At 41.4% G+C, this 25,013-nt stretch overlaps 1 protein-coding gene across 11 annotated transcripts in view; it reads left to right on the top strand.

The window, feature by feature from the left end:
- The first annotated feature begins 2,379 nt into the window (after nt 1-2,379).
- EPHA7 (EPH receptor A7) overlaps nt 2,380-25,013 on the top strand; it is a 172,774-nt gene continuing 150,140 nt past the window's right edge. For 9 of the 11 annotated variants that reach the window (XM_039914775.1, XM_001506722.5, XM_029047297.1 and 6 more), the window contains exons 1-3: nt 2,440-2,792; nt 6,621-6,685; nt 10,640-11,309. In XM_039914775.1, coding sequence (XP_039770709.1) covers nt 2,591-2,792; nt 6,621-6,685; nt 10,640-11,309 — 937 coding nt within the window. In that variant the 5' untranslated portion in view covers nt 2,440-2,590. The other 2 variants (XM_029047299.2, XM_029047301.1) reach the window with 2 other exon arrangements.

Genomic DNA, 25,013 nt, shown 5'->3' with positions numbered 1-25,013 from the left:
ACCTTAACCTTTCCTTTTTTTTCTGCTTTTAAAAAATTATTCTGCAAACAAATTTAGATGATTTAATCAGGGTCATTCGCAGCCTATATTAGATTCCTGTTTTCTTACATTCTTTTACCATGTGCTTCATAGTGAAAAATTTCCTTTACGTAAATGCCACCACTTCTCTGGGTTGCATTTGAGGTTTAGAGGAGACTAATTGGTTGGGATCTTTCTATACTATGGCTTTTTCCTGCAGTTATATAAAGCACAATACTCTGTTGCTAAAAGAGAATCGGAATGATTTGTGAAAAGCAACAGGGGGAAAAAAATACCAACTTCTGAAGGCACACATGCGTAACGTGAGTTCACTTTTGCCTTTAAAATTCCTACACGCTAAGGGTAGTGTTTGATAGAAAGAAGTGGACAAAGTCAGGAAAGCTACATATGGCATCCCTGCCAGTCAAAGTATCAAGACGTTGCTTTCATGAGTTTCTCGCGTTTGATTGTAAGGTATTTGTTTTGGCACCACAGAGTATTATTATTCGGTAGATGAAAGGAATTTGTTAAACTAGAAAGCTTACCTTAGTGTCATCTCAGAAGTAGGGATGAGACGGTAGGGAATGCGGAAAGCCCAGAGATGCATTCCATGTATCAGACTTTGGTGAATACATCTGATTTTTGTAATTCTGATACTGGATATTCATAGAGCTCTCTGGTTTTTAATGTTGGTGTTTAGCCCACAATTTTCATTCTTAAGATATCTGCTTAAGTAAGGATTGTTTCAAATTCTTCTCTAACCATGGCAAAACCTTGCGAGCGTTGGCTACATTTTTCTCTTCATTTCTCTCCAAGACCTAATCCATTATGCTGTTTACATTTCCCTTCTTACCCTTTAAAAAAGCACTCGAGATGTTTTTCATATAATTTCTGAAAACATTTTTAATCGGCAGAACTGCGAGGAACGTTTAATTAGGTAGGGGGGGAAGAATTAAAACTCCACGCCAAGCATTGAAGGTTTGGGAAGGAGAGAAAGGCGAAAGACGTGTCTTTTTCTATTGTCTCCAGCTGCAAACTCATATAACGGGTGGGAAATCCATACACAACACAAGTGGCAGTTGTTCACAGGGGGCTGACGTTTCTGAAAAAGAGCAGTCCTACGGTCTCATTGTTCGAAGTATCAGTATCGCCCAACTTTTTTGAAATTTTCAATATGGGAGAAGGAAGGGAGTAGGGATTTTAGATCCGATAGCACTCCTTTTTGGTTTGTGACACTACCCAAGACAATTTATGATGGGAGGGGATAAAGGGAAAAGCTACCAGGCAGACAATGCTAGCCATGGAACCTCTCTTGGGGAGAAAGGGAAGAAAAACTATTCGAGGCTCTGTGGGTGAACTCTGAAATTAATGATTTGGCAATTAAGGATTTTTTTTTCTTTTACTCATTGTTATTGGATTACCCATAGTTTCGTATTACGGTAGATAGAAAACTGCCTAATAGCAACCACATTTCTGTAGACCCTGACGAGTCTCTTCGAAAATGTTGGGGGACTGTGAGATCCCGGGTCAAAACTAGGTTTGTTTTTTTTAAAATCCAATTTTTCAACGACCCTACCTCCTTTAGAGTGTGTGTAGTGGGTATGTGCGTACACAGCAAGGGAAGATGAGAAACTTTTCGGTGCACTTGGTTGAAAAGGAGAGTTTGATCTTGGCAGAAAAACTAAAGAAAGAGGCAGGTGGAGAGGGGGGAAAACATGAAGGGTCGGAAAACAGCCTAAGGTCTTCTCGTTGGGTTTGAGTTCAAATGCGTGCCTTTTGACCCCGCAGAATGCGCCAGAATTAGAGTGGTGGAAAAACCCCTTAAAAAGGAAAATTCCCTCCCGGGGCCGCTCCCCCTTTCCCCCCCGAACCCGTTGCAAACTCCTCCCGAGTTCTCAAAGGCTCCCACGCTGGCCCTGCGGGATTTCCCCCCTCTTTTCCCGGTGGGAAGAGGAGAATTCCCAAAGTTCCCGGTGCGGATCCAAAGTGCCCTTTGATTTCCAAGGAGCGACCGGGGTGGAGGACTAGACCTGGGTGTGGGGGGGAGGAAAAAAAGGGGGATGCCTGGCTGTCTCCTCGTGCAAAAAAAAAAAAAATGCAACCCCCCCCCCCCCCAAACACGCTTCCCGTTTTCCCGAATGGAAAACAGGGAAAGGAGCTGGGATGGCTTGGGTTCCCTCCCACGCTTGCAAGCGAGCTCGGGGAGCGGTGCAGGACCAGCCCACCTCTCCCCTCCTCCTATTGGTCGTTGCCCCCTCCTTATCCCCTCCCCCCCACCCCCCTCCCCCTCCGATTGGCCGGTGCCGCCTGTCACTCATCTTGACCGACGTCTCCCCAGGCCGCCCCCCCCCCCTTAATTGATATGATCGGAGCGTGGAGCGGCTGCAGTCGGAGACTCGCCGGCGGCCGAGGCGGTGGGAAAAAAAAAAAGGAGGCAGAGGGAGCTTCCCCCCCCCCCCAAAAAAAATAATCATTATCATAAATCACACCGAAATAAAGCACGCACCTCCCTCCCCTTAAGAGACCCGCAGGACCCCGGAGCTGAAGGAGCGAGGGGGAGGGAGGGGGATGCATGCAGACGGCAAGAGGAATTGCACTTTGCAGCCGGAGCGCCTCTGAGAGCTCCCCTTCCCCCCGCCGCCCTTATTTTTTTTTAGGAGCCGGAGAGAGGGGCTGCTTCTGCACCATGGTGGTCCGCCCCTCCTGGATTATCGCATGCTACCTCTGGCTGCTCCGCCTGGCGCGCCCGGGGGAGGCTCAGGCGGCGAGAGAAGGTAAGGGGGACCGCGGGGGGGGGGAGGCCCGAAGTTTTGCAGCCACTTCTGCAGGAGCCGCCTCGGCTCCCCTTGCAGCTCCCGGACCTGGGTTTGGAGCAGGGGAGGGGGCATCCCGGCCGGTGGACCCCCGTGCATCGGGGGGGAGGGATGTGCCTCCTTGCATCTGCACGCTCCCCCGTCTCCAACCGGAGCCGGTCCTTGCGCTGGGATCGTCCTTCTCTGCGGCCCAATCGGCCGGGCGTTTAGCGCAGTGCTCTGCACGTCGGAAGGGCTCCAATAGTTCAAGAGTATTAGACCGCAGGCCCGTGCAAGGGCCTGTCTCTGGCCCTGCCAAGCGCTCAGTACAGTGCTCTGCCCCTAGTAAGCGCCCAAGCGGTACTGCGTGCAGAGCACTGTACTAAGCGCTTGGCAGGGACAGATGCTCAGGAACGGATCACGGGGGTGGGGGCGGCTGGGGGCATTCGGGAGCATTCAGATGCACTAGGATGTAGTGAGTGTAAGGAGCTAGGCACCTCCTTAACGAAATAAATAGGGTCAGAAATAATATATAGGAATGAGCACAGGGCTGAGGGGGAGCAGAGGGGAAAAGGGGGGGGCTCAGTCTGGGGTGCTGAGTAGGTGCAGAGCACTGTACTAAGCGCTTGGAATGGGCAACAGAGACCCAAAAAAGGCCAATAAAGGGGTAGGTGTCAATCAGGAGTTTCACCAGGCCTGCTGCACCTGGCCAGGTGGCTGGAGAGTGGGTGGGTTTGGGGGGAAAAGGACTGGCCTGGACCCCCAGAGAGAGGGGAAGGAGAAATATCCTTTTTTAATGGAAGAGTGAAGGATGTCAGCCCCGCTCAGGACCTGTCCTCTCCCTCTCCTTTGGAGGGTCGCAGCCCCCAAGTCCCAAATAGCTGCATTTTTTTGTTCCCTCTCCCCCCACCACCCCCATCCGTCTCTGCGGGCGTTTTGCATTGGGGATTTTTCTCCCTTCCTCCCCCAGACCCTTTCCATCCCCCACTTTGAACCAGTGACAGGAGGTAAAATAGTAGTTGGAGCCTTAAAAAAACAGAAAAGCCAAAAAAAAAATGATATCATCCCCTCCGGCCCATTTAAATCCTTCCCTCGCAAGCTCTAGCGCACCTTGGGCTGCGTTTGCAAAGTTGCTTTTTTATTTTTTTCCGGAAAATGATTGGAATAGCGGAGCATCGCAGCGTGCAGCAAGCCGGGGTGCGGGAAAGGAGGAAAATATTATTTGCGGGATGGGAAGGCTCAGAGACCAGCTGCACCCGGGAGTGGGGGGTGGGAGCTGCTCTACGTCCCCTCCCCTCTTGCAATTAGCAACCTCCCCCCTCCACACCTGGAGCTCCCACGACCCTTCTTCCTCCAGGAATAAATGCAACATTAGGGGGACAGAGTTTCCCTATGATCAGGATGGCTGGTGAATATTCCCCAGCCGGATCACCGCTTTTCCTTTTTAAAGCTTCATTCATTTAGAAATAAGGCGACGTCTTCAAAAGCCCCCCCCAGGGCAGGAATTATGCAGAAAGTTGGGGATGATGCGGGATCAGATGAAATTCCCATTAAACCCACCCCCATTCCCAAGAGGGCTGGTCCCCCCAGAAAATGGGGAGGGAGCCCTTGAGGACCCCCCCCCCACACTCCATCCAAGGATGGGGAGCAGATGGGTTGCTTTGCTTCGTGCGCTCCAGTGGGAGGGAGAGACACTTTTCCCCAAGCCCTCCCCCTTTTCCCGGTTTTCCAGCTTTTGCTGGGAAGCTGGACAGGCCTTTTCCCTGGTCCCCAGGCAAGGCGCAGGACTCGACTCGCCCCCCAGGGGGCGCCCCCACCTCGGGGTTCAGCGTGGGTCCCGACCCCGACCTGCTGCTGCTGCTCCTGCTGCCCAGGGGATAAACCCTCCAAATCATCATCCTTCTTCTCCCTTTGTCCAGTCTCCCCTCCTCCCTGCCCTCCCCCCCCCACGAAATATTATTTTTTTCCATCTTCAACTTCATCCTTTTAATCTGCGCATCATTCCTTCGGCTGGTGTCAAACAGCAGGCACCGAAAACCAGGGGGTAAATCCAAAAGGCCGGTCCCGTACACAAACTCTTCCAACGAAACGGTGCGGAGGGTTTAATTTGGATCTCAGGTTGCAGTCCTCATGATGCCCAGTTGTTCCTCCCATTCCCCCCTCTCTTCCCCTGTGGCTCCCACCAGTGTTTCCCCCAAAAACAAGAGATCTGGATCCTGATTTTGATCACCGCAGTAGAGCCGTATGCCCTATTTTGGGGTAGAGAGATCATCTTAAATGCTAGAATGGTCATAAAACTTGGACATTGCATTCTAACTTTAGTTAAAATACATATACACATCTCAGTGATTTTTTTTTAATTTATAACTGTTTCTCAAGCCATAAATAGATACGTCCAAGGTGCTTGCTTGGGAGGTGTAGGTGAATTATTGCCAGAGGCAGAATCTTTGGGACAAGGAAAGTGTGGCCGTGTTTTTTGCATGGAAGGGCTAAATCATAAATTTAGTCCTTTGTCTCGGGCACCTTTCTGAAATGTGTCTACCGGTATCTCTGGTGTCACCTAATTCCAAAACACTCCATTTTATTTCTTTGTTTGAAGAATCAAATCCAACAGTTGTGTAGAATACGATCTCATTCACGTGAAAGGGGTAGTCAACAGATATTTAGGTAATTGCTGTTGGGGAAAAGTAGGTACTATTGTGAAAAAGTTGTAGACTAGCTTTAAATAGTTTTTTATTATTACTTGTAAATGAATAATTTCATCTTGCAACCAGTAATGATATGATGCCCCTGAGATCTTTAACATTAAATTCGATATTTTATATTCATGACATTTCTTATCTTTCTAGAAATGTTTTAAAAGTATAACCATTGTAGTAGTTTAATATTAAAAATTAAGGTATGCTTCTTTGAAAATAATAAACAGGGGCAACATCTTTCTAAAATATCAAAGTGAATTGATTTAGGAAAATAGTCTGTCCTGTATGATTTGCTAATGTCTTCTTTTACATGCATATTAGAATGTTGTTTGGCTATTTGGAAGTAATCCAGTTTTGTTAATGGTGCCCAACTTTAATGTCCAGTAAATATTTTCATAGCAGAGCTGTATTCAACAATTCAAAAATAGCAGCTATTATCCTCCTCAGATAGTCTCTGGAAAACTATATCTTTCTCTTTGTAATTTAGTGATGTGTTTAATTTCCTTTCAGAGAAGTCTGCATGAAATGTTTAACAGTTGTTTCATTGAATTCTGATTTGGTAAAGGCCAACTGAAATAGTGTTACCAAAATGTCATACTCAGTATCAGTTTGAGAAGCATTTAGAAGTGAGGGTTTCTAGGTATGTAGTCACATTTCACAAAATATTGAGGCCTCTGTGTTTGGTATAACAATGTTTTTTGGTTTTTCATTCATTTCTTTTGAATATAAATATTAGGAATGTCCAATGGACCAGTGGAAGTCATTTGCTCAAATGTTGACACATTTCTGAATGTTTGTGTTATTTGAATATTTGTTTTAGTGTGGAGATTCTAAACAATGTAATGTCCTCCACCCAGAAAAGCACTAAGTTGTAAATATTTCTCTTAAAGGTGAATGCTACTTCTTAGAAAACAAAAATAAGCAAGAGTTCCTAGATGCTGTTTATTATGTTTACATTGTGGAAGCGGTGATCAATTTTAGTTATTTACTCTTAGTTTGTAAACAATCACCGAAGTATCCTTGTTTGTTTTATATCAAAGTGAAATCTTTTCAGTAATCTTGGTTTTGAAGCTTCCATTGTAACATTCAGGGTTATTGTTTTCTTTTTCAGTAATACTGCTGGACTCAAAATCACAACAGACAGAATTGGAATGGATTTCTTCTCCTTCCAATGGGGTAAGTACTCTGCTTTATCGAAAAAAAAAAAGAAGAAAAAAACAAAACAAAGTAAGCCAACAAACAAACAAAAACTTTGGAAAAGTAAAGAATAATATGTCCCCCTCACCTGGAGAAGTTATCCACGTGCTTGACGTGAGATGTTGAACCGTACAGGAGTGGAACGACTGTTTGGGAGGGTGGAGTTATTTGAGAGAAGGATCAAGGGGGCTAGAGAGATGGAGAGGCAAAAAAAAAAAAGGGGGAGAGAGAAGGAAAACTCACAGTAAAGAGCTCCAGTTTTCTGTTGTAAGAAGCAGCACACCTCAGGTACAGTCAACAATTGCCAGCTAATTACAGGGAACAGTCTCTTCCCAAACTCACTTAAATCTCTTGCTTGCCTTAGTCTTATGAAAGTCTAATCACCAGGTAAGTTCGGTGCCTTTCTTTTAAACAGTAGGCGATCGCCTCTCTCCTTCTTAGAGAGATTGCCAGTGTCACTCAAAAACTCCCCATAAAAATACCTGCAGAAATCCGATTGTGCTGGGAAGTTTGGGTTGTTTTACTCTTCCACCTTACGTGGAATTTTCCAAATTCATATCATGTACTCTCTGGCAGTTTTAATCATAAGTGATTGCTTACTTTTTTTCCTTTTCATAAACATTTATACACTGTAGTAAGTACCCTCCACAGTGAATGCATCCAATCAAGGTAGCCTTTGAAAACATACCAGAATACAAATGCATCACTCCAGAAATGCTAAACCTGTTTTGTTTTACATAACTAGAAAGCTTTCTCCCTATTTAAAGTTTGCTAAATTGCCATGTCTTGAGCTCTTACTTTAATTGTGGGAGAGGGCACATACTTCATCCCTTGAGGAAGAGAGTTCCAGGAGAGGAGAATATGCCCCATTGTTTCTAAGTTAATCTTCAGCACAGTAAGAAATCTGGAGCCAGAGGAGCGTGAAGTACAAGGGAGGATATAAAAAAAAGTGTAACAAATCCTGCAAAAGAGAAGAATGAAAGTCTGAAAGGGTCTTTTAGTTTACATTCGGCATCATAAAATCAATGCGAACTCGAACTTGAAATCCGTGTCAGGGCTTCAAAACACATATAATAGCATCGACTGCTTCAAATATGAAAAGTTTACATGACCATTTTGCATTAATTGCATTATTAAAACAGATCGGTTTGAGGGATTAGTTAGGAGAAAGCGCCATGGTCCAGAATTACCTTTGGAACAAATGGCAGAACATTTGAACCTGGATTCAAAATAGAAAGAAAAATACAATTCTATGCATTGTGAATAGGCAACTCGACAAAGGAATACAGTCTTGACTGAGAGAATAAAAACTTTCAAGCTATTCCCGAGAAGGAAAGCAGCACACATTTTGGGAAATCACTTAGGATTAAAAATGGAACAACCTTTCTTTCCAGTAACAGCTGCAACCCATTTTCCATTATCCAGCAATTAAAGCAAGTAGATAAAAAGGGTGTTGTCGCTGAACGTTATTTCTGAATGGAACAAAACTTGTGGTTGCGGTATATCAGCACTTCGTGCCAAAATGACAAATTAGAATCGGGCGCCTCGTCTCGGACATTGCAGCAGTCTCGGGTACCTGAAGAGTCAGGCTCTAATCCCATATATTGTTAGTAAGCCCTTTCACCGAACAGAAATTCATTATATCTTGCCCAGATGAAGTGCTGAATTGGGTGGTGGAAATACATTGGAATTACATTGGAAGAGAGGCCAAATGCTGAATTAGTAAAAGGAAAATTCTTACCAATTCATTTTCTGACCATTTTCCTCAGTGTAATGGACATACCCGAACTCAGTACTTTTAAAAAGGAACTGCACTTCCTGGGAGCCCGAGAGTGTCACAAGAACAACTGCTTTATGAAGTAGATTCTGGAGCATTAGCATGCCACTTTATTTCTGTGACCTCTGATTTAGTTTGAACGAAATGTGGATGGCTAAATAGAATCCATGTGTCTCTCTGAGAAGAATTAGCAGTAGCATTGATTGTAAAATTGGCAAGTCACCCAATCAAAAAATGTTGTCACTCCAAATGAAGGGAGAGAGAAGGAGGGAGGATCTAAGACCTAAAAGGCCTTTTGCAGTATTCATCAACTCAGGGTCCCATCAGCTTGAGGAAATTTTGTTCCAAGGCAAAGTTCTGTTATACTCTTCCAAGCACTAAGTACTGTGCACCCAGGAAGCGCTCAGTAAATACCACTGATTGATTTGATTATTGTTCGCCCGTCCCTCTCCACCTTGCCCTTTTTCATTGTGCACTGAATCCTTGGGTTTCAATCCATCACCCTCCGGGGGTTTGTTGTGACTTCACAGCACATTGCAGTTAGGTAATCTTAAATCAGCTAGACAAATATATTTACTGATAACTAAATGAAAGATCACTCCATGTTGAGGGACACCGACTGAAAACTGAACATAAAGTTGCCTAACTTGGAACAGAATTGGGTCTAATAAAAATATAACAAATGTAGTTCCTTTCAAGGGGACTGGAGCTACAATATGGAATCAATTTATTCTGCTGTGCGCTCTAGGAGGATTGTGCATATGTGTGTGTATATACATGTATACACAGACCCACATATTCCAGTTGCATAGTTGTCATAATTCCATGTACTTGAAAAGACTCCTGTGTTCTCAACTAAGATGAATTTCAATATTTATGAAATAATAGTGCTTTTTGTGGCAATGACTTCGAAATCTATATTCAGGCACATCTTTTCTTGGTGGGACACCACAGTGGACCACTCATTTGCTGTCAGAGAGGTTCATGATACATTATCTGCTACTGGACTGAAGGTCTCAGAAGCCCAGTCTCCCTGTGTTTGTGTTTCCTGACTCAGTAGTAGGGTAAAGAACATTAGTAGATGCCTATCTCTTTGGTTAAGTATCCCTCGTAAATGATTAAATCCTCTAAACTGTGGCTAATTCTCTTGAACTTGTAATTTCTCCCATGAAAGAGCAGGTATAAATTACATTCACATAGACAGTATTTTAAAGTCTAATGCTTTAAAAAGGATTATTTTTACTCCCAAGTTTTGTTTTTTTTCCACCTCAGTGCTTTTTTGGTAGCCGAAGTAATGTTTTGAATTGGAAACACATTGGGTTATCTGCAGAGACAAATTTTTTACGAAAGATGAATCATGGCATATTCAAAACTAATGAAAATTTAAGCTATTTAGAGTTTACCAAATTGAGAATTAATAATACTGTAAAATGATGTGATCTATAGATTCTCTATTGGAAGTACCTGTTTCTTATTAATTGCTAAATTTCCAAATATATAGAATACATTTGAACTCCAGAGAAATTGTTTCTCTTTCATTTTCTTGTGACAGAATCTTAGCAAGGGAGGGCTCATACCACACTATTGATCTTCATCAGGAAGTATTTATTAAGGACTCCATGAGTGAGTCAGTAAGAGATATCTTTTTTTATCATTTATTCTTATTTCAGACAAGTAAGCTGGATAAGGATAGTCAGACTTGCCAAAGCACATACAGGTAATGGGCAGAGGCAAACCTAATAAAGAAAGCTCTGTCCTCACATTATGTGCAGTTGGAAGCACAAGTGTGAGAGTGTGTGTGCGCGCGCGCACGTGCTTGCATGTATTAGAAAGGATGTGTACCGGAGAAAGTGAAGACCCGGAAAATCCTTTGACACCTAGAAATGTAAATTATTTTAGTACCTGCTAGATTGTAATTTCCTTGAGGGTGGAGGTCATACCTACTATACTCTTCCAAGCTCTTAGTGTGGTGCTCTGCACATGGTAGGTGCTCAATAAATATTATTGATTAGTTGACTGTTTAACTGTAAGCTCCTTGCTGGTGGAGAATACATCTTATTTTTGCTACCCCGTCCCATGCGCTTCATTCAGAGTCCTGCGCGGAGGTGCCGAGTAAATGCTATTGATTGATTGATTCTTTCTGGTCATTTTTGTAGTGGGAAGAAATTAGTGGATTGGATGAAAACTACACCCCTATACGGACATACCAGGTATGCCAGGTTATGGAACCTAATCAAAACAACTGGCTTCGGACTAGCTGGATTGCAAAAGGCAATGCACAAAGGATTTTTGTAGAACTGAAATTCACCCTGAGGGATTGTAACAGTCTTCCTGGAGTCCTGGGCACATGTAAAGAAACCTTTAATTTGTATTATTATGAAACAGACTACGACACTGGCAGGAATATAAGAGAAAACCTGTATGTAAAAATAGACACTATCGCTGCCGATGAAAGCTTTACCCAGGGTGACCTTGGTGAGAGAAAGATGAAACTTAACACTGAGGTGAGAGAGATCGGACCTTTGTCTAAAAAGGGCTTCTACCTTGCCTTTCAGGATGTAGGGGCCTGTATTGCTCTCGTGTCAGTCAAAGTGTACTACAAGAAGTGCTGGTCCATTATTGAGAACTTAGCTATCTTTCCAGATACAGTGACCGGCTCAGAGTTTTCCTCCCTAGTTGAGGTGCGCGGGACCTGTGTTCACAGTGCGGAAGAGGAGGCCGAGAATTCTCCTCGGATGCACTGCAGCGCTGAAGGAGAATGGCTGGTCCCTATTGGAAAGTGTATCTGCAAAGCTGGCTACCAGCAGAAAGGAGACACTTGTGAACGTGAGTAATATCCACTTTCTTCGCCCCCCTCTTGTTTTGCAATTTTTTTAAAGGCTTTCCCAACAAATAAAGGGTGATGTGAATGGCAGCGGTATGATTCAAATTTAGGATTGCTTAACCCTAGATTTTTTCCTAGGTGAATCTCATCCCATAAGGACAGGCGGCTAATACTGTTGACTGACTTGACCCATTTTTAATGGCCTCTTTGAACTTGTGTGATGTTGGACATGGAATTCAACCACAACTCATTGTATTTGGAGAGTTCTAACAAGATTGTCAGGGTCAACGTGTATTGTGAGGAAGAGTGGACGCAGTCCCTTCAGGTGTTTGTTGTTTTTTTTAATTTTCCATATGTCTATGAACAGGGTGATTTGCACTGTTAACTGGAGATAGATACCTGGCATTTCATGTCGATGTATTGGGTTCTTTACCTCTGAAACTGTAAGGAAAAAGTCTCAGGCCTTCAGCTCACGCCTGAAGCTGAACTTCACTTCCGGCTTTTTGCAATAATACGTTTCCCCTTTCGTCCAGGTTATATTTCAATCGCAGACGGTGTGGGATAAAAAAAAAAAAAACAAACTTGTGGGAGGAGAGCCCCCACAGAGATAACTGGAAGAGAAATAGGTGGTGTACCTTTTCCATAATGTTCCAACGTGTAGAATGGAGAATCAAACTATACAGTTTTCCATTTGCATTTATTGTCACTGATGTGAGATAGCAGAATCTGTTTGCTTGTATTAGGGCATTTTTTCTTTAGCGAGGCTTTCACATATTGTTGTTTTCACTAGAATCTTAAAATGGAGAGTTTTTTTTTTTTGAGTGGTGGCAGATGGTCTATAAGGATCTGTTGAGTGCCATGGAAAGGATGATTAAGTGATCTACAAAGGTTCATTGAAATCACGAGTCACGGTATGTAGACAGCATATTTCCCTCCTCACACTCTGCCCTCATCGCCCATGCTAAAAGGGTAAAAGGAACTCATTTTCTGTATTTTTCCCTCTCCCCACCTCAGTACTTTCTTCCTCCTCCTCCTCTCTGCAGTGTCTCCTTAAGTGTCAAGGACACTAGTGGGGGTGGGATCTGACTTGTTGGGCAACACGTTAGGTCTTGGTGGCTAGCTGCTATCTCCTAGGGACTGGTTTATGGGACTCAAGCTGTATCCAAGTAAAAGAGACCCCTTCTTCTTACTCTGTGAATGAGGGACAGGAATTGTGTCTGACCTGATTGTATTTACCCCAGGGCTTAGAAGGGTGTTTGACACATAGTAAGTGCTTAACAAAAATTACCAGCCATTTACAGCCTCATTCTCTCAAGCTAAGTTCTAGCCTAGGAGCATTATTGGAAATGGAACTGATTCTTGTGATTGTGTGGGCAGGGACTGTGTCTGTTCTGTTGTATTCTCCCAAGCGTTTAGTACAGTGCTCTGCACACAGCAAGCACTCAATAAATATGATTGCCAAATAAATATGATTGCCTTTTTGAGTTTCCCCAATCTCACCACCTGGCCCTTCTTCACCAACTCTTCATTTACTCTGTAACTGAATATACATCACATCATCACCTCAGGAAGTTACCACAAGCTTCACTCCCTCCTTAATGCCGACCTTGGCCATTTCCCACCGGGCACCATCATAATTTGTGGAAAATACCACAAGTGTAAAGGTAATTACTTATAACATAATGGTGCTTTTGGAGGAGTTGCTTAGGACCTACACCCAGAGCCATCGTCCCATCAACAGAATTAGGGTCGAACCCAAGGGGAACTCTGAAACTACGAACCATTTTTGAGGGCAGGAACATATTTTTTTCAGTTGAACTCTCCCAGGCACTCAGTAGGTAGCTGTCCAATAAATGCAAATGATTAGTGAGCTTTGATTTCTTTAAACTTTCACTTCGAATGTTGTGTTATTTAACTGTTGCGTTAAGACCCAGTAAGTACCAACCATTTTCTCCACAATTCATGGCTAGTTTCAAGGTTTTCACTCCTTGTCTAATTTTAACTCTAACCGAGTGACTTTCTTTCCAATCTGCAAAGTTCCCTGGGATTGAAGCATTTTCCTGCAGGGTTTTAAACATTTTTTATTTTTTTTTTTGGTGCAAGAAGAAATTCAGAAAGATTTGAAGGAGACAGCAGGATTAGTGATTATACTAGGCTATGTGCAGAAACTATTTCCTTGTGGGCAAGCAATCAACTAATCAATAGCATTAAGCCCCTACTGCTACTTGGGAGAGTTCAAGTAGAAGACGTGATCTCTGATCTCAAGGGCAAGCAATCAGTCAGGAGTATTTATTGAGCATCTACTGTGTTCAGAACACAGTACTTGAGCTCTTGGGAGAGTTAAAAAAAAAAAAAGACAATCTCTAAGCTCAAGGATTTTGCAGTCTAATGGGGAAAGCAGAATCAGAACCTTTTCCATAAAAAAATGAGAACAGAACACCTCTCCTCCCCCTTAGGAAACACATCAAAAAATGAAAATGATATATAGGAACCAAGTCAGCATTCATCTTACTGACGAAAAGTAAGTGTGATAAACTAGCTTTAAGATAGGTGGATACTTACAGGGTATGTAACCGTAAGAGAGTGCAGCTTTCAGTGATCTTAGAGAAATTTCCAAAGACTGGGTTATGTGGAATTTCTGTTGAAAATTTTTTGTGATAGAGAGGTGAAGGTGAGCTTGGCCCCTATTAAACGATCCAAAATTACCCGTCGTCATTGAGGTAAAAAGACGGGAGTGTTTCCTTCAACTGATAGGTGTAATCTCATCATATGTGATAATGTGAAAACTGCCCACATTTCTTCATTACATTTCTGAGTTTTTCAACTCCATTAGTCACATCAAAATGCACTCAGGAACTTTATGAAAAAAAAAAGACACGTTTCCTGACTTCATTTGACAGCAAACCTAATTCTGTTCTGGAATAAACCAATTACGTATTAATAAATCAGAGACCTTAAAGAATATTGTCAAAAAGATTTAAGGAATGAATTGAAAAAAAATAGTGCAAATAGTTGCAAATCAAATAACCTGTTTATTAAATAGCGACCTTAATTTGGTACTCTGGCAAAAATTGGTAAAGGAATTAAATAGCCACTAGTACTGAGGATAACACCATGATTATATGAAAATACCCAACACGCCTTAGCAATTGCTAAGAGAATGCTTCACTCTAGAAGCAGTCCAGAGCCTCATTTATAGGATTTCTCCTGTTTTTTCAGTGACCGTTAGGCGTTTGAAAACAACTCAGTTCAGTATTGAGGAAATTGAGGGTCTTTGTGAGAGAAGCAGGGGGATATGGGGAGATTGCATCTCAGCCTAATGAATGCATTTTTTTTAGCTTAAAGTCCAAGTTGCCGCTGCAGTCTCCCATTTTGACAATGCGGCATTCCAAAATCTTGTTAGGATTCTCTGCAGCTGGGGATATCAGTACGCACAAGGAAGTCGGTAGTCAGGGATAGTAAAGCTAGTGTATTGATACACAATCATGTTTTGGTAACTGTTAAAGAAAGGAACCTATCCAGGCACGGATGCTAATATAGGTAGCTCTCTTTTACCATCAACCTTTTTGACGGTAAGGAGCATAGTTATTGAGGAAGTTTTTGCACCAAAGCCTTCAATGTCCTTCTTTAACTTCTTTAAGCATCCCACTTCCCCAGGACTTTGAAGTTTTTGATTTTGCCAGAGCTGGTTGAACCCTTGAAGGGATGTTCTCCAAAATAATCTACAATATTACATTGGTGAAGTTTAGTAAATACCTCTTACCCATCCTCCTAGGGAAATGAATATTTGTACTGGATGAGAGAAAAATAATGAAGGATTTCATTTAGTGTGCTACCTGGGCAGTGAGTGTAGTAAATTAGAAACATCAAAGTTAATAGTTTTCCTGCCATTCACTCTGTCCTGCTTCAGTGACAACTAAGTAAATTTGTTACAAACCTACAATTTGGAAGGTTTCCCACAGAATTTTATTCTTTTGTAAGCTAAGGCAATGAGGCAATGAAGTATTTAATACTTTTTTTTTTTTGCATATCCTCAGAAACATATTTTACTCTAATATCTTTTGACATAGCTTAGATCTTTCTCTAGTGAGAACCACATGTAAATACGTTAAGGGTTTCTTTCTTCTCTAATAAAATTCCACATTTCAATAACTTATGACACCTGCAAATACCTTTGATACATAGATCAACACACACAAGGATAAAAATCTCCCTGCTGGTAGTGTCATCTTCAAACCCTGAAGGATATAGATTACATATGTGTAGGTATTAATGTGCTTGCAACCAGGTCTGTCATAATATGTTTTCACTTTTGGCTAGAATGCTGGTAGGGGATTAGGGAATAAGCCCCGCCACTGTGTCAGTCAATCAGTGGTATTTATCGTCTGCTTACTGTGTGCAGAGTACTGTATTAGGTGCTAGGGAGAGTGCAACAGATTTGGTCACAACATCCCTTCCAGCAAGAAGCTTACACACTAGTTGGGGAGACAACAATAAATGAAATTACAGGCAGTGGAAGCAACATAGTAAAAGGATATATACATAAGTGCTTTGGCAGGTGGGGTTAGTATCAAAGTGCTTACGGGATATGGATGCAAGTGTATTGGTGACGAAGAAGGGAGGGAGAATAGGATGGGGAAATGAGAGGTAGTCCGAGAAGGCTTCTTGGGGTAGATGTGGTTTCAGTAGGGCTTTTAAGATAGAGTGGTTGGTCTGTTGGACGCGAAGAGGGAAGACTTTCCAGGCAGAAGGCAAGGCATGAGCAAGGGTCATTTCAAATTAATAACCTTGCAGACACAAATTGGCATTTGCGAAAAGTACTCTAGCTTTTCAGTTCCCCTCCTTAGCAAAAAAAAAGGATTTAAGAACAAAAATGTCAAAATGGTCCCTTAATTTGCATTTTAATAAAATAAAGTGGACTAGGTTATACCTATGAATTGTTTAAGATGTTTAAATTTCTTCAGATTATCTGAATAATTTTTGCAAAGATTACTCAGTGACCTCCAAATGTGTTTTAGGAATATCAGAAATAAAATTGAACACATTGGTTTGCCTTGAAATCCATTTTAGTAGCAAGCCATTCTGGATTTTAGCTATTTTATAAGGCCATTTTGTTTCTCTTTTGCAAAATCAAATTAATCAGTAGTATCTATTGAGGGCCCACTGTGTGTAGAACACTGAACTCGTGGCTCAGTGGAAAGAGCCTGGGCTTTGGAGTCAGGTTATGAGTTTGAATCCCAGCTCTACCACTTGTCAGCTGTGTGACTGTGGGCAAGTCACTTAACTTCTCTGTGCCTCAGTTACCTCATCTGTAAAATGGGGATTAAGACTGTGAGCCCCACATGGGACATCCTGATTCCCCTGTGTCTACGCTAGCGCTTAGAACAGTGCTCGGCACATAGCGCTTAACAAATACCAACATTATTATTATTATTATTAACTCCTTGAGAGTACAGTGGAGTTAATCGACATGAGCCCTGGCCTCAGGGAGTTTGCAGTCATTTTATGCCAAATCAAAACAGGTCTAAGACCAAAGTAAAATGAAGAGGGAGCGAGCTGAGTGGCTGAAAGTTTAGATCTATGTCAGCCTACCTGAGAAATCTAGTCTTGGCTACTACAAAAGTTTTCTAAAATACGCTGTGATCAAGTCGTTCATCAGGACTGAGAAAGCAAATGGGCGGTTTCCTTTTTGTACGCTGCTCCCTGTTGTTAATTCTGAAACCAGCTATTTCAGATTGGTGAATATTTTTAAAGTTGTCACGGCAATTAGCTGTTCCATCAGACCTTGGGCTCAGGGGATAATGACTGGAGTTGCAGTAGTATGAAAGGTTACATAAGATCCCTCTTCTAACACACTTCCTTTATATGACATCGATAAGGGAGAAACTTTCAAATTATTAAGTTTCAAATATATTCACCAGTTTTATTCTAACACATTTCAAGTATCCCCATAGGAGAAATTTGATTTTAAAAAATGAAACTTGGCATAAAGGCATAGAGTGATTTAAACATACAGCCTTTAAATCCCCAAATCTGATCTCTGCGGAGAAATGCCTGCCATCATTTTGATATTTTCTCCATCAGCTAATGGTTGTGACTTGAGGTGCCTGAAACTGATTCATTTTAAAGAAGTGAATATTGCAGAGTAAATTTTAAAGTCACCTGAATTGGAGCTTTCTCTCTGCCTTGGATTCATCTATGCCTGGAATTCTGGCTTCCCGGCCATCCCGATCTCTCCTTTATTCCATAGATCTTTGATATAGAAAAACGTTTCTTATGAAGATATCTAAGAAGTGGTGTAATGTGGGAGTATTCTGAAGAACTTTGTGTTTTGGGAAAATTGTGTTTACAGGAACCATTAATTCAATGAGGATAATGGGCAGGGGGCATAGTTATCACTGTGATGGGTATTTTTGATATTAATTTCTATATCACTGTTACATCCATCACTAGTATAATGCATTTTGACGTTTACTTGATTAAGTACCCTAAAGTAGCAAAAAATACATGAAGTCCTTTACGGGGTACAGTGAAGGGAGGCTGAGGCAGAGGCTGGGAAGCATAACAATATTGCATCTTGAATGCTGTTATAATGTGGAATCTACTAGAGCTAACTTGTGGAGGGTGTTTTATCAGAACAGTCTCATCTTGTGGGAAGAACATTCCCTAATTCTTCCATTTGGCTGTTTCCAAATTGTGTAATGAAATCATGTGTTAGAACAGCACTAAATTAATATAGGTAGATGGATGAATAAATAGTGATGTTTTGAACTGTGATTTTTAGAGGAGTTCTGAGTTCAAAATATTCACTCTGTCTTAATGAAGAATCATTTGGGAAAGGGCACTGAGGAGGGTGGAAAATTCATTTCAGGTCTCTTAGTTGCTACCAGCTTTCTGTAGTTTTGGGTGATGGGGGGAAAATCTTTAATCAAGAAGTTTTCAGATTTTTTTTTGTGTGTGAATGTTTTCTATAGCCACCATTTTGTGCCAAGAGGCTCCTTTATCCCTTCCCCCTCCGTGTTAATTTTAATTATTTAATGTTGATGATTATTATGTTATGTCTTGCCTTCAATGAGTTGGAAAAGCAACTCGTCCTGAAAGGACACACACTGTGATTTCTATTTTAGTGCATCTGTCACCCAATTAACACCTTGCTTAGTCCCTATATCTACAGCTGTCTTAGCCTCAGACCATTGCATTGAAACCATTAAGACTGTAAATTATAGCTGGACTTTGAAAGTCTTCAACAGCCTGTAGAGTGAAAGAAGTGGATCTTTCAAATTAATAAAATAGGTTTTCAAGGCATGTTGAAAAATCCCCTGAGATGATCTGATAAGTGGCCTACTTTTTCCCATTCACTGGAGGGCAGTGACGTTGGTGATCTAATTGGGCACCGTGAAGATACCTTCGACCCTTGGGTCAATTCTGGGTCACTTCATCTTAAAGAAAATGGGGATACCGAAAGCACCAGCTTGCTGGAGAGCTGACCTGCAGGACCCACAGATTTATCTTTTGATGGTTTTAACCAACCATTTCTGAGACCCAACAGTTGTGTATCAGGAAGTTGAAAAAAAATCAAAGACTTTATCATATCAAGATCATAATTTTTAATAGCCTCATTTGAGCTACTCTCCTTTCCTCAGTGAAATCGTTCTTTTCTTTCCTAAACCACATCATCTGTTCTTAATATGATCAGAGGTACCATCCTCAGGAGCTTTCCCTCCCTGTGCCCTCATCTCTTCACTGACCGTGAAGAAAAGACAGAAGTTCACTTTGGGCCATGGTAGTGGTAGAGGCACTGGTGTCAACAGAAATTCAGAGGACCTGGGGACAGAAGGTGCCAAGACTAGGGGTGAGTTATGTTGTGTTTACTACACAGTGGTGAGTTACTGCAGCTGGAGAACATGGTAGGTTAATAATGATAATAACAATCATGGTACTTGTTAAACACTTACTCTGTGCCGAGCACTCTTCTAAGCACTGGAGTAGATAGAAGTTAATCAGGTTGTACATAGTCCCTGTCCCACTTGGGGCTCAGACAGTTATACCTATTTTTTACAGATGAAGTAACTGAGGCACAGAGAAGTTAAGTGATCTGCCCAAGGTCACACAGCAGACATGTGGCAGAGCTAGGATTAGAATTCATGACCTTTGACTCCCAGGCCTGTGGTCTATCCACTAAACCATTCTGCTTCTCTTAAGTGAGCCTGTCGGCTTCTTGGCTCTCTCTCTTTTTTTTAACTGGTATTTATTAAACACTGTGTCAAACACTACTGCACTAGAGTAGGTACATGCCATTGGTCACAATCCCTGTTCTGCATGGGACTCACAGTCTAAGAAGGAGGGAGAACAGGGGAACTGAGTCACAGAAAAGTTAAGTGACTTGCCCAAAGTAACAGAGCAACTGTTTAGCAAAGCTGGGATTAGATCCCAGGTCATCTGACTCCCGGGCCCATGCGCTTTCCACTAGGCTATGCTGCTTCTCTCCTGCTGTTGCTTTCTTGTTTCTTCAGACTGCCTGCCAAGCTGGATCTCTGGGATAATGGTGAGCTTGTGGGCACTTGTACACCAACCTGCTTTTGCTACTCTACACAGAGTACATTTTGGATGGGGGTGTGTTTGTGTGTGTGTGTCTTGTTCATTTGGGGGAGTCCATCTAGTACCTGTTTCCTCTACTGTGTATGTGTCTGTTTTTGTGTGTGTGTGGTTTAGCATGGGGGGCGGTGAGGGTGCATGCATGTATGCTGCCTGAGACCAAGCTTTTGATTGTCTCCCTGTATCACTATCTCTCCTCCACTCCCTACCTGGGTCCCTTTCTGCTGCTCTTTCTTTTTCTATCCCTTTCTTTTTGTTTCTCTGCTCCCGGGGCTTGGTCCAAGGTCCAAGGACTTTGGACTCCATCCCTGGCAGTCCCACTTCCTCATTTCTTCTTGCCCTTCAGAAGGGCAGGGTCTGTCCACCAGTTTTGAGTCACATTCTTTTAAAAATACCACCAACTCACTTACAGTGAGGGGCTTTGTTATAGAAAACTAATACTGCAGAATGAACGCCAGGTTCGATGCCATTCTCACATGCACAGCCGCTCCTACTGATGCCTAATCAAGTTCTATCTTGACAGGCCTGTGGTCCCAAATTCTTCCATTGTACTTCATCCAAAAGACACTGTGGAAAAAACGCGTGGTAGAGATTATTGTAGCCGTCAAATACATTTCACATCATTTGTACTCGTTTTTCTGAACCCCTCCCAGATTAGGTATTTTTGCAAAGATGAAGGGTCACTTAAAAAAAAAACAAAACTTTTGTTATCTGTTGTCTGACATCTAAACTATTAAACATAAAAAGCTTATTTGGATTGTAAGCCCCTAGAGTATGCTATTTCTTTTGCAAACTCCTATTCAGTAACTGTTATGAATATTAAATATAAAATCAACTCAGCAGAAATATATATATACTTCCTAAACAGTTACCGCTCATCTCAGGTACTCCAGTTCTTGAATGCAAGTAACAACAAACTCAAGAATCCAAAGTGGAATGTCACGTACCCATTCACTTTGGATTTAACTTGAAAAGTCACCGGCTGATCAGATCATTATTTCAGTGGTTTATAGAAAACCTTATATGCTTTCAATGCCACTCTTGATTTTCCCATTTTTTAGAAGGTGGATAAATTCATGTCCATGTGCTGACATGGGGAAAAGTGGTTTTAAACCCACCCAAATCATCACCATCTTCTAGTTCGACATGTTTGCTTCCCTGCTGTTCGTTACCTGAATCTTCCCACTTTTCAAAGTACAGAGTAAATGGATGAGTGACTTGTTGTTGAGCAGGAACACTTGAGGGAGGTTAATAATGAAAAGACACAAATATTAAACTTGATGTTGAAAAAACAGATAAAAATGAGACTGCACTAGAAGTGTTTTCAGTGACCTAGTATATCTACGAAGCCAGGCATTTAGGTTGGAGAGATGCTCTTTGTGTCTTTGTGGGGTAATTCCCCTCCACCCCCAGTGCTTAGTACAGGGCTCTGCTTAGTACAGGTGTCCAATGAATGCTCATGAATGGGGAGAAAAAGGAAGACTGAGATTTAGTCCAAAGCAAAACGGATCGAGAAATGAGGAAGGCCGAATGGAGTCTTTCCCCTTCTTCAAAGCCCTTCTTTATAAGGCTTATAGGAGACCATTTTGAGTCAGCTGGAACTGTGCAATGCATGATGATCTTTACACACACACACGCACACGCACACACGCACACACATTCTCTCCCACCCCTCCCTCCCTCCGTTCCCCATGAGTGAATTTCACCATCAGTGCTATGAATACAAAGGAAAACAGTGTATTTGTTTTTTTATATTTTATTATATGTCAGTATCTATTTGTTATTTATTTCCTTTACACATGTTCTTAAAATAACATGAAAATTGGAAAAATAAATAAAAGATTTTTATCACCATCTTTAGGACTTAGGTTCTGATATGTTTCCATGGAACTAATGGGGAGGTAGCATCACCTAGTGGAAAGGATATGGGACAGGGGTTCAGTAGTCCAGTTTCTAATTCCAGTACTGCTACTGACTTTGTTACCTCGAGCAAGTCACTTAACCTCTCTGAGCCTCAGTTTTCTCATTTGTAAGATGAAGATGAAAAACTTCTTTCTCCCTACCCCGTGGGTTGTGAGCCCTGTCATGGGGCAGGGACTTTGTCTCTTCTGATTATCCTTTATCTAACCCAGCACTTAGCCCATGGTCGGCACTTACTAAATATCATAATTACTATAATTACCATTAATCATATGAGGTTAGAGAATTTTTGGCTTCAGTCACCCCAGATAGCATTGCTTTACCAACAGCTTTCCCCCCGTTCTCCACATTAAGGTGCCTCTTTATAGAGACCATATCCTCTCTACTCTCTGATTTTCCAAAGAAATCAATTCTTCTTGTCTCTCTACTAATTGCCTGTTAATTTTCATTTAGAAGCCATAATTAAGAGCACTGAGATCAGGAAACACATGAGTCTTGCGAGGAAAACAATATGTAACACCGTTACTGGTTCTTAGCATGAAGCACAGTAAAATGGCTGTGCTTGAGTATGGTGGAAAATTGTTAGCCTGAAATGATGGGTGGTTGGCTAGTATGAAGCCACCAGAAGAATTGGTTACACGGAACTCTATATCATGAAACCATAGTGAATACCAGCTAAACATGAGTACTCCAAACTATGGTTGGTCCAACTGTATTGGTGAGGCAGATGTATATATTTATCAGACTTGGTCTGTTGCCTTAAAGCTGATCACAAGCTCCTCCCAGGCAGCGTTACCTTGTTATTCTGCTCTGTGTTTTCCAAGCACCTAAAACAGTGATGTGCACGTGATAGAGGAGCTCTGTGAAGTCCAAAGAAAGAAGCACAGGACTGAAAGTCAGAGGAGAACCAGGTTTTAGTCCCTGCTCTTGCTTCTCTTCTGCTGTGTGGCCTTAGCCAAATCACTTCATTCTCTTTGCCTCAGTTTCCTCATATCAAATGGTGATTAAATATTCGTGCCCCCTATGTCTTAGAGTGTAAGCCTTGTGTGAGATAGGGACTTTGCCGAATCAATTTCATCTTGTATTCTTAGCACAGGGTAAGTGCTTAATAAATATCAGCACTATTAAAAATACTGTTGCTATTTTTAGTAATAGCATATATCTTTAAGGAAAAGAGGTTACTAATTCACAGTCTTGCCACCTTTTGTATGTAAGATATTTCTGTAGTAGGTACAGGCAAAATAGTGCTTATAAAGGGTTGGAAAGATTGCAGAGGTTCAGGATCCAGCAATTTCAGTTCGTTTCTATGACACAAGCTGTGTCAAGCTTGGCTTGTTGGGAAAGAAAGCATTGGTTTCCACCTTGGTGCCCTGTGAATATGAAACATTTCTGTAATTGTTTACTTTTCCCCGTCCTCATTCAGAGGTAAATGGAACCCTAAATTAATCTCCCTATATTAATCCACATTCCAAAATCTCTACTTTAGAGGCAGGTATATACTAAATACCTTAATCACACATTCACATATATGTATTCAATAGATAGCTGACTGTCAGTTGCCAGTCAAAATGGAGCTTGGTAGATTCATGACATTGATTGATGGACATATTCTGAGACTATGCCAAGCAGACTGCATAGGGCATTTAAGAGTGGCTTCAGAGTTAAAAAAAAAAAAAAGGGCTACACCAGCATTTTCCTTTATTTCTGAAACATCCCATAGTATCTGAGAGTCTCTTGATGGATGAGGTAAATCTTAGTTTTGGAACACCATTGTGGTCAATTAAGAAAAGTGTCTGGCCTGATATGGATGATGGGTATTCCAGTTTCCTTTGCAAGTTGTTGAGTGTCTGTTTAGTCCTTCACCTTGATGATCTTTGTTTTTTGGTAGAGCTTTTTAATGTGAAGTTCAGATGTAAGCATAAAGGTAGTTGTCATTATATACCAACGTTGGTAGATTGTAAAATCCGTGAGGGCAGGGATTATGTATACTAACTCTACTTTGTTTTCCCTGACTCTATTAGAGTAAGTCCTCAATAAATATTATCGATTGATTTCAGTATATGATGCATTTATGATCAGTTATGCCCTGTATCTTTGTCTTGTGAACAGAATGAAACTTTCAGTTGGTATTTCTGAAATTCATTCATATCGATCAGTAGTATTTAGTAAGTACCTACTGTGTGCCAAACAGTGTGTTTAGCATTTGGGGAATACAGTAGATTAACTAGACATGGTTATGCCCCCAAGGAGTTTGTGACCTAATGAGAAATTTATTCCAGGAAGTAAATAGCAGCTTGTACTTGAACTATAATTTAGAGATTAAAGGTAAAAGACTTTATTCTTATCTTTATCTGTTATTAGTCTAAAAGTGATTAAGGCTGGAAGTGAGAGGAAATTTTCTTATTTTCTCCATTGCAGAGAATCGAATGAAGGGGAAAAAGAGAATAGCTTTTTCTAGTAGAATATTATTCAGACGAGTTAAAACACAGATTGGCATAAACATTATTCCTTTTAAATTGCAACATACTTTGACAATAATGAATATTTAGATGCCAGTGTTTGTTTCGTTTAAGCAGGAAGGGTTACATTATATGTAAATAAATACATTTGAAAATATTTTAGCATCTTTACTACTTTTCTACTTCTTGGGGATTTTACCTAAGTCAAATTAGTGAATTAAGATCAAGTGTTTCTCACTTTTCTTATCCTCGTCCTGAAACAATGTAGGCTCTCTAATAAGAATAAATTACATAGATTTACCTTGGAATAAATAGGTTTGGAAGTCTTTTTCCTCAAGTTTAATGTGTTTTCCAAATTTAAGAAACCTCTCATAACTTTGCTAGGCAAACAGATTAAAGCCCAGTACATGACTCTAAGTATATTCATTGTGATATTTTATGTCTGTTTTGAAGTAACTGCAGAATAGCCCAACATTGCAGTTTATGCAACCCCTGAATAGTGGGTCCAGTGTCTGTTTAAAACAGTTGTTATTTTCTTGCAAATCTGTGATTATTATTGGATATGGCATGCAGCTTCTCCATTTATCAGGCTCTGTGAACTACTCCAGGGTTCACTTCTGTGAGCGAACGACATATCACTTTCCTTAAAATGCCATTGGGAAACTGAGATAAATAGTGAAAACATTTTCTGTGTTGACGTGATGTTCGCCTGTCCAACTGCATCCTTTCCAA

Source organism: Ornithorhynchus anatinus, chromosome 19 (genome assembly GCF_004115215.2).
Source record: "Ornithorhynchus anatinus isolate Pmale09 chromosome 19, mOrnAna1.pri.v4, whole genome shotgun sequence".
Classification (NCBI taxonomy): Eukaryota; Metazoa; Chordata; class Mammalia; order Monotremata; family Ornithorhynchidae; genus Ornithorhynchus; species Ornithorhynchus anatinus.
The sequence above is the reverse complement of the archived record's forward strand: the minus strand, read 5'-3'. Positions and strand labels throughout refer to the sequence as shown.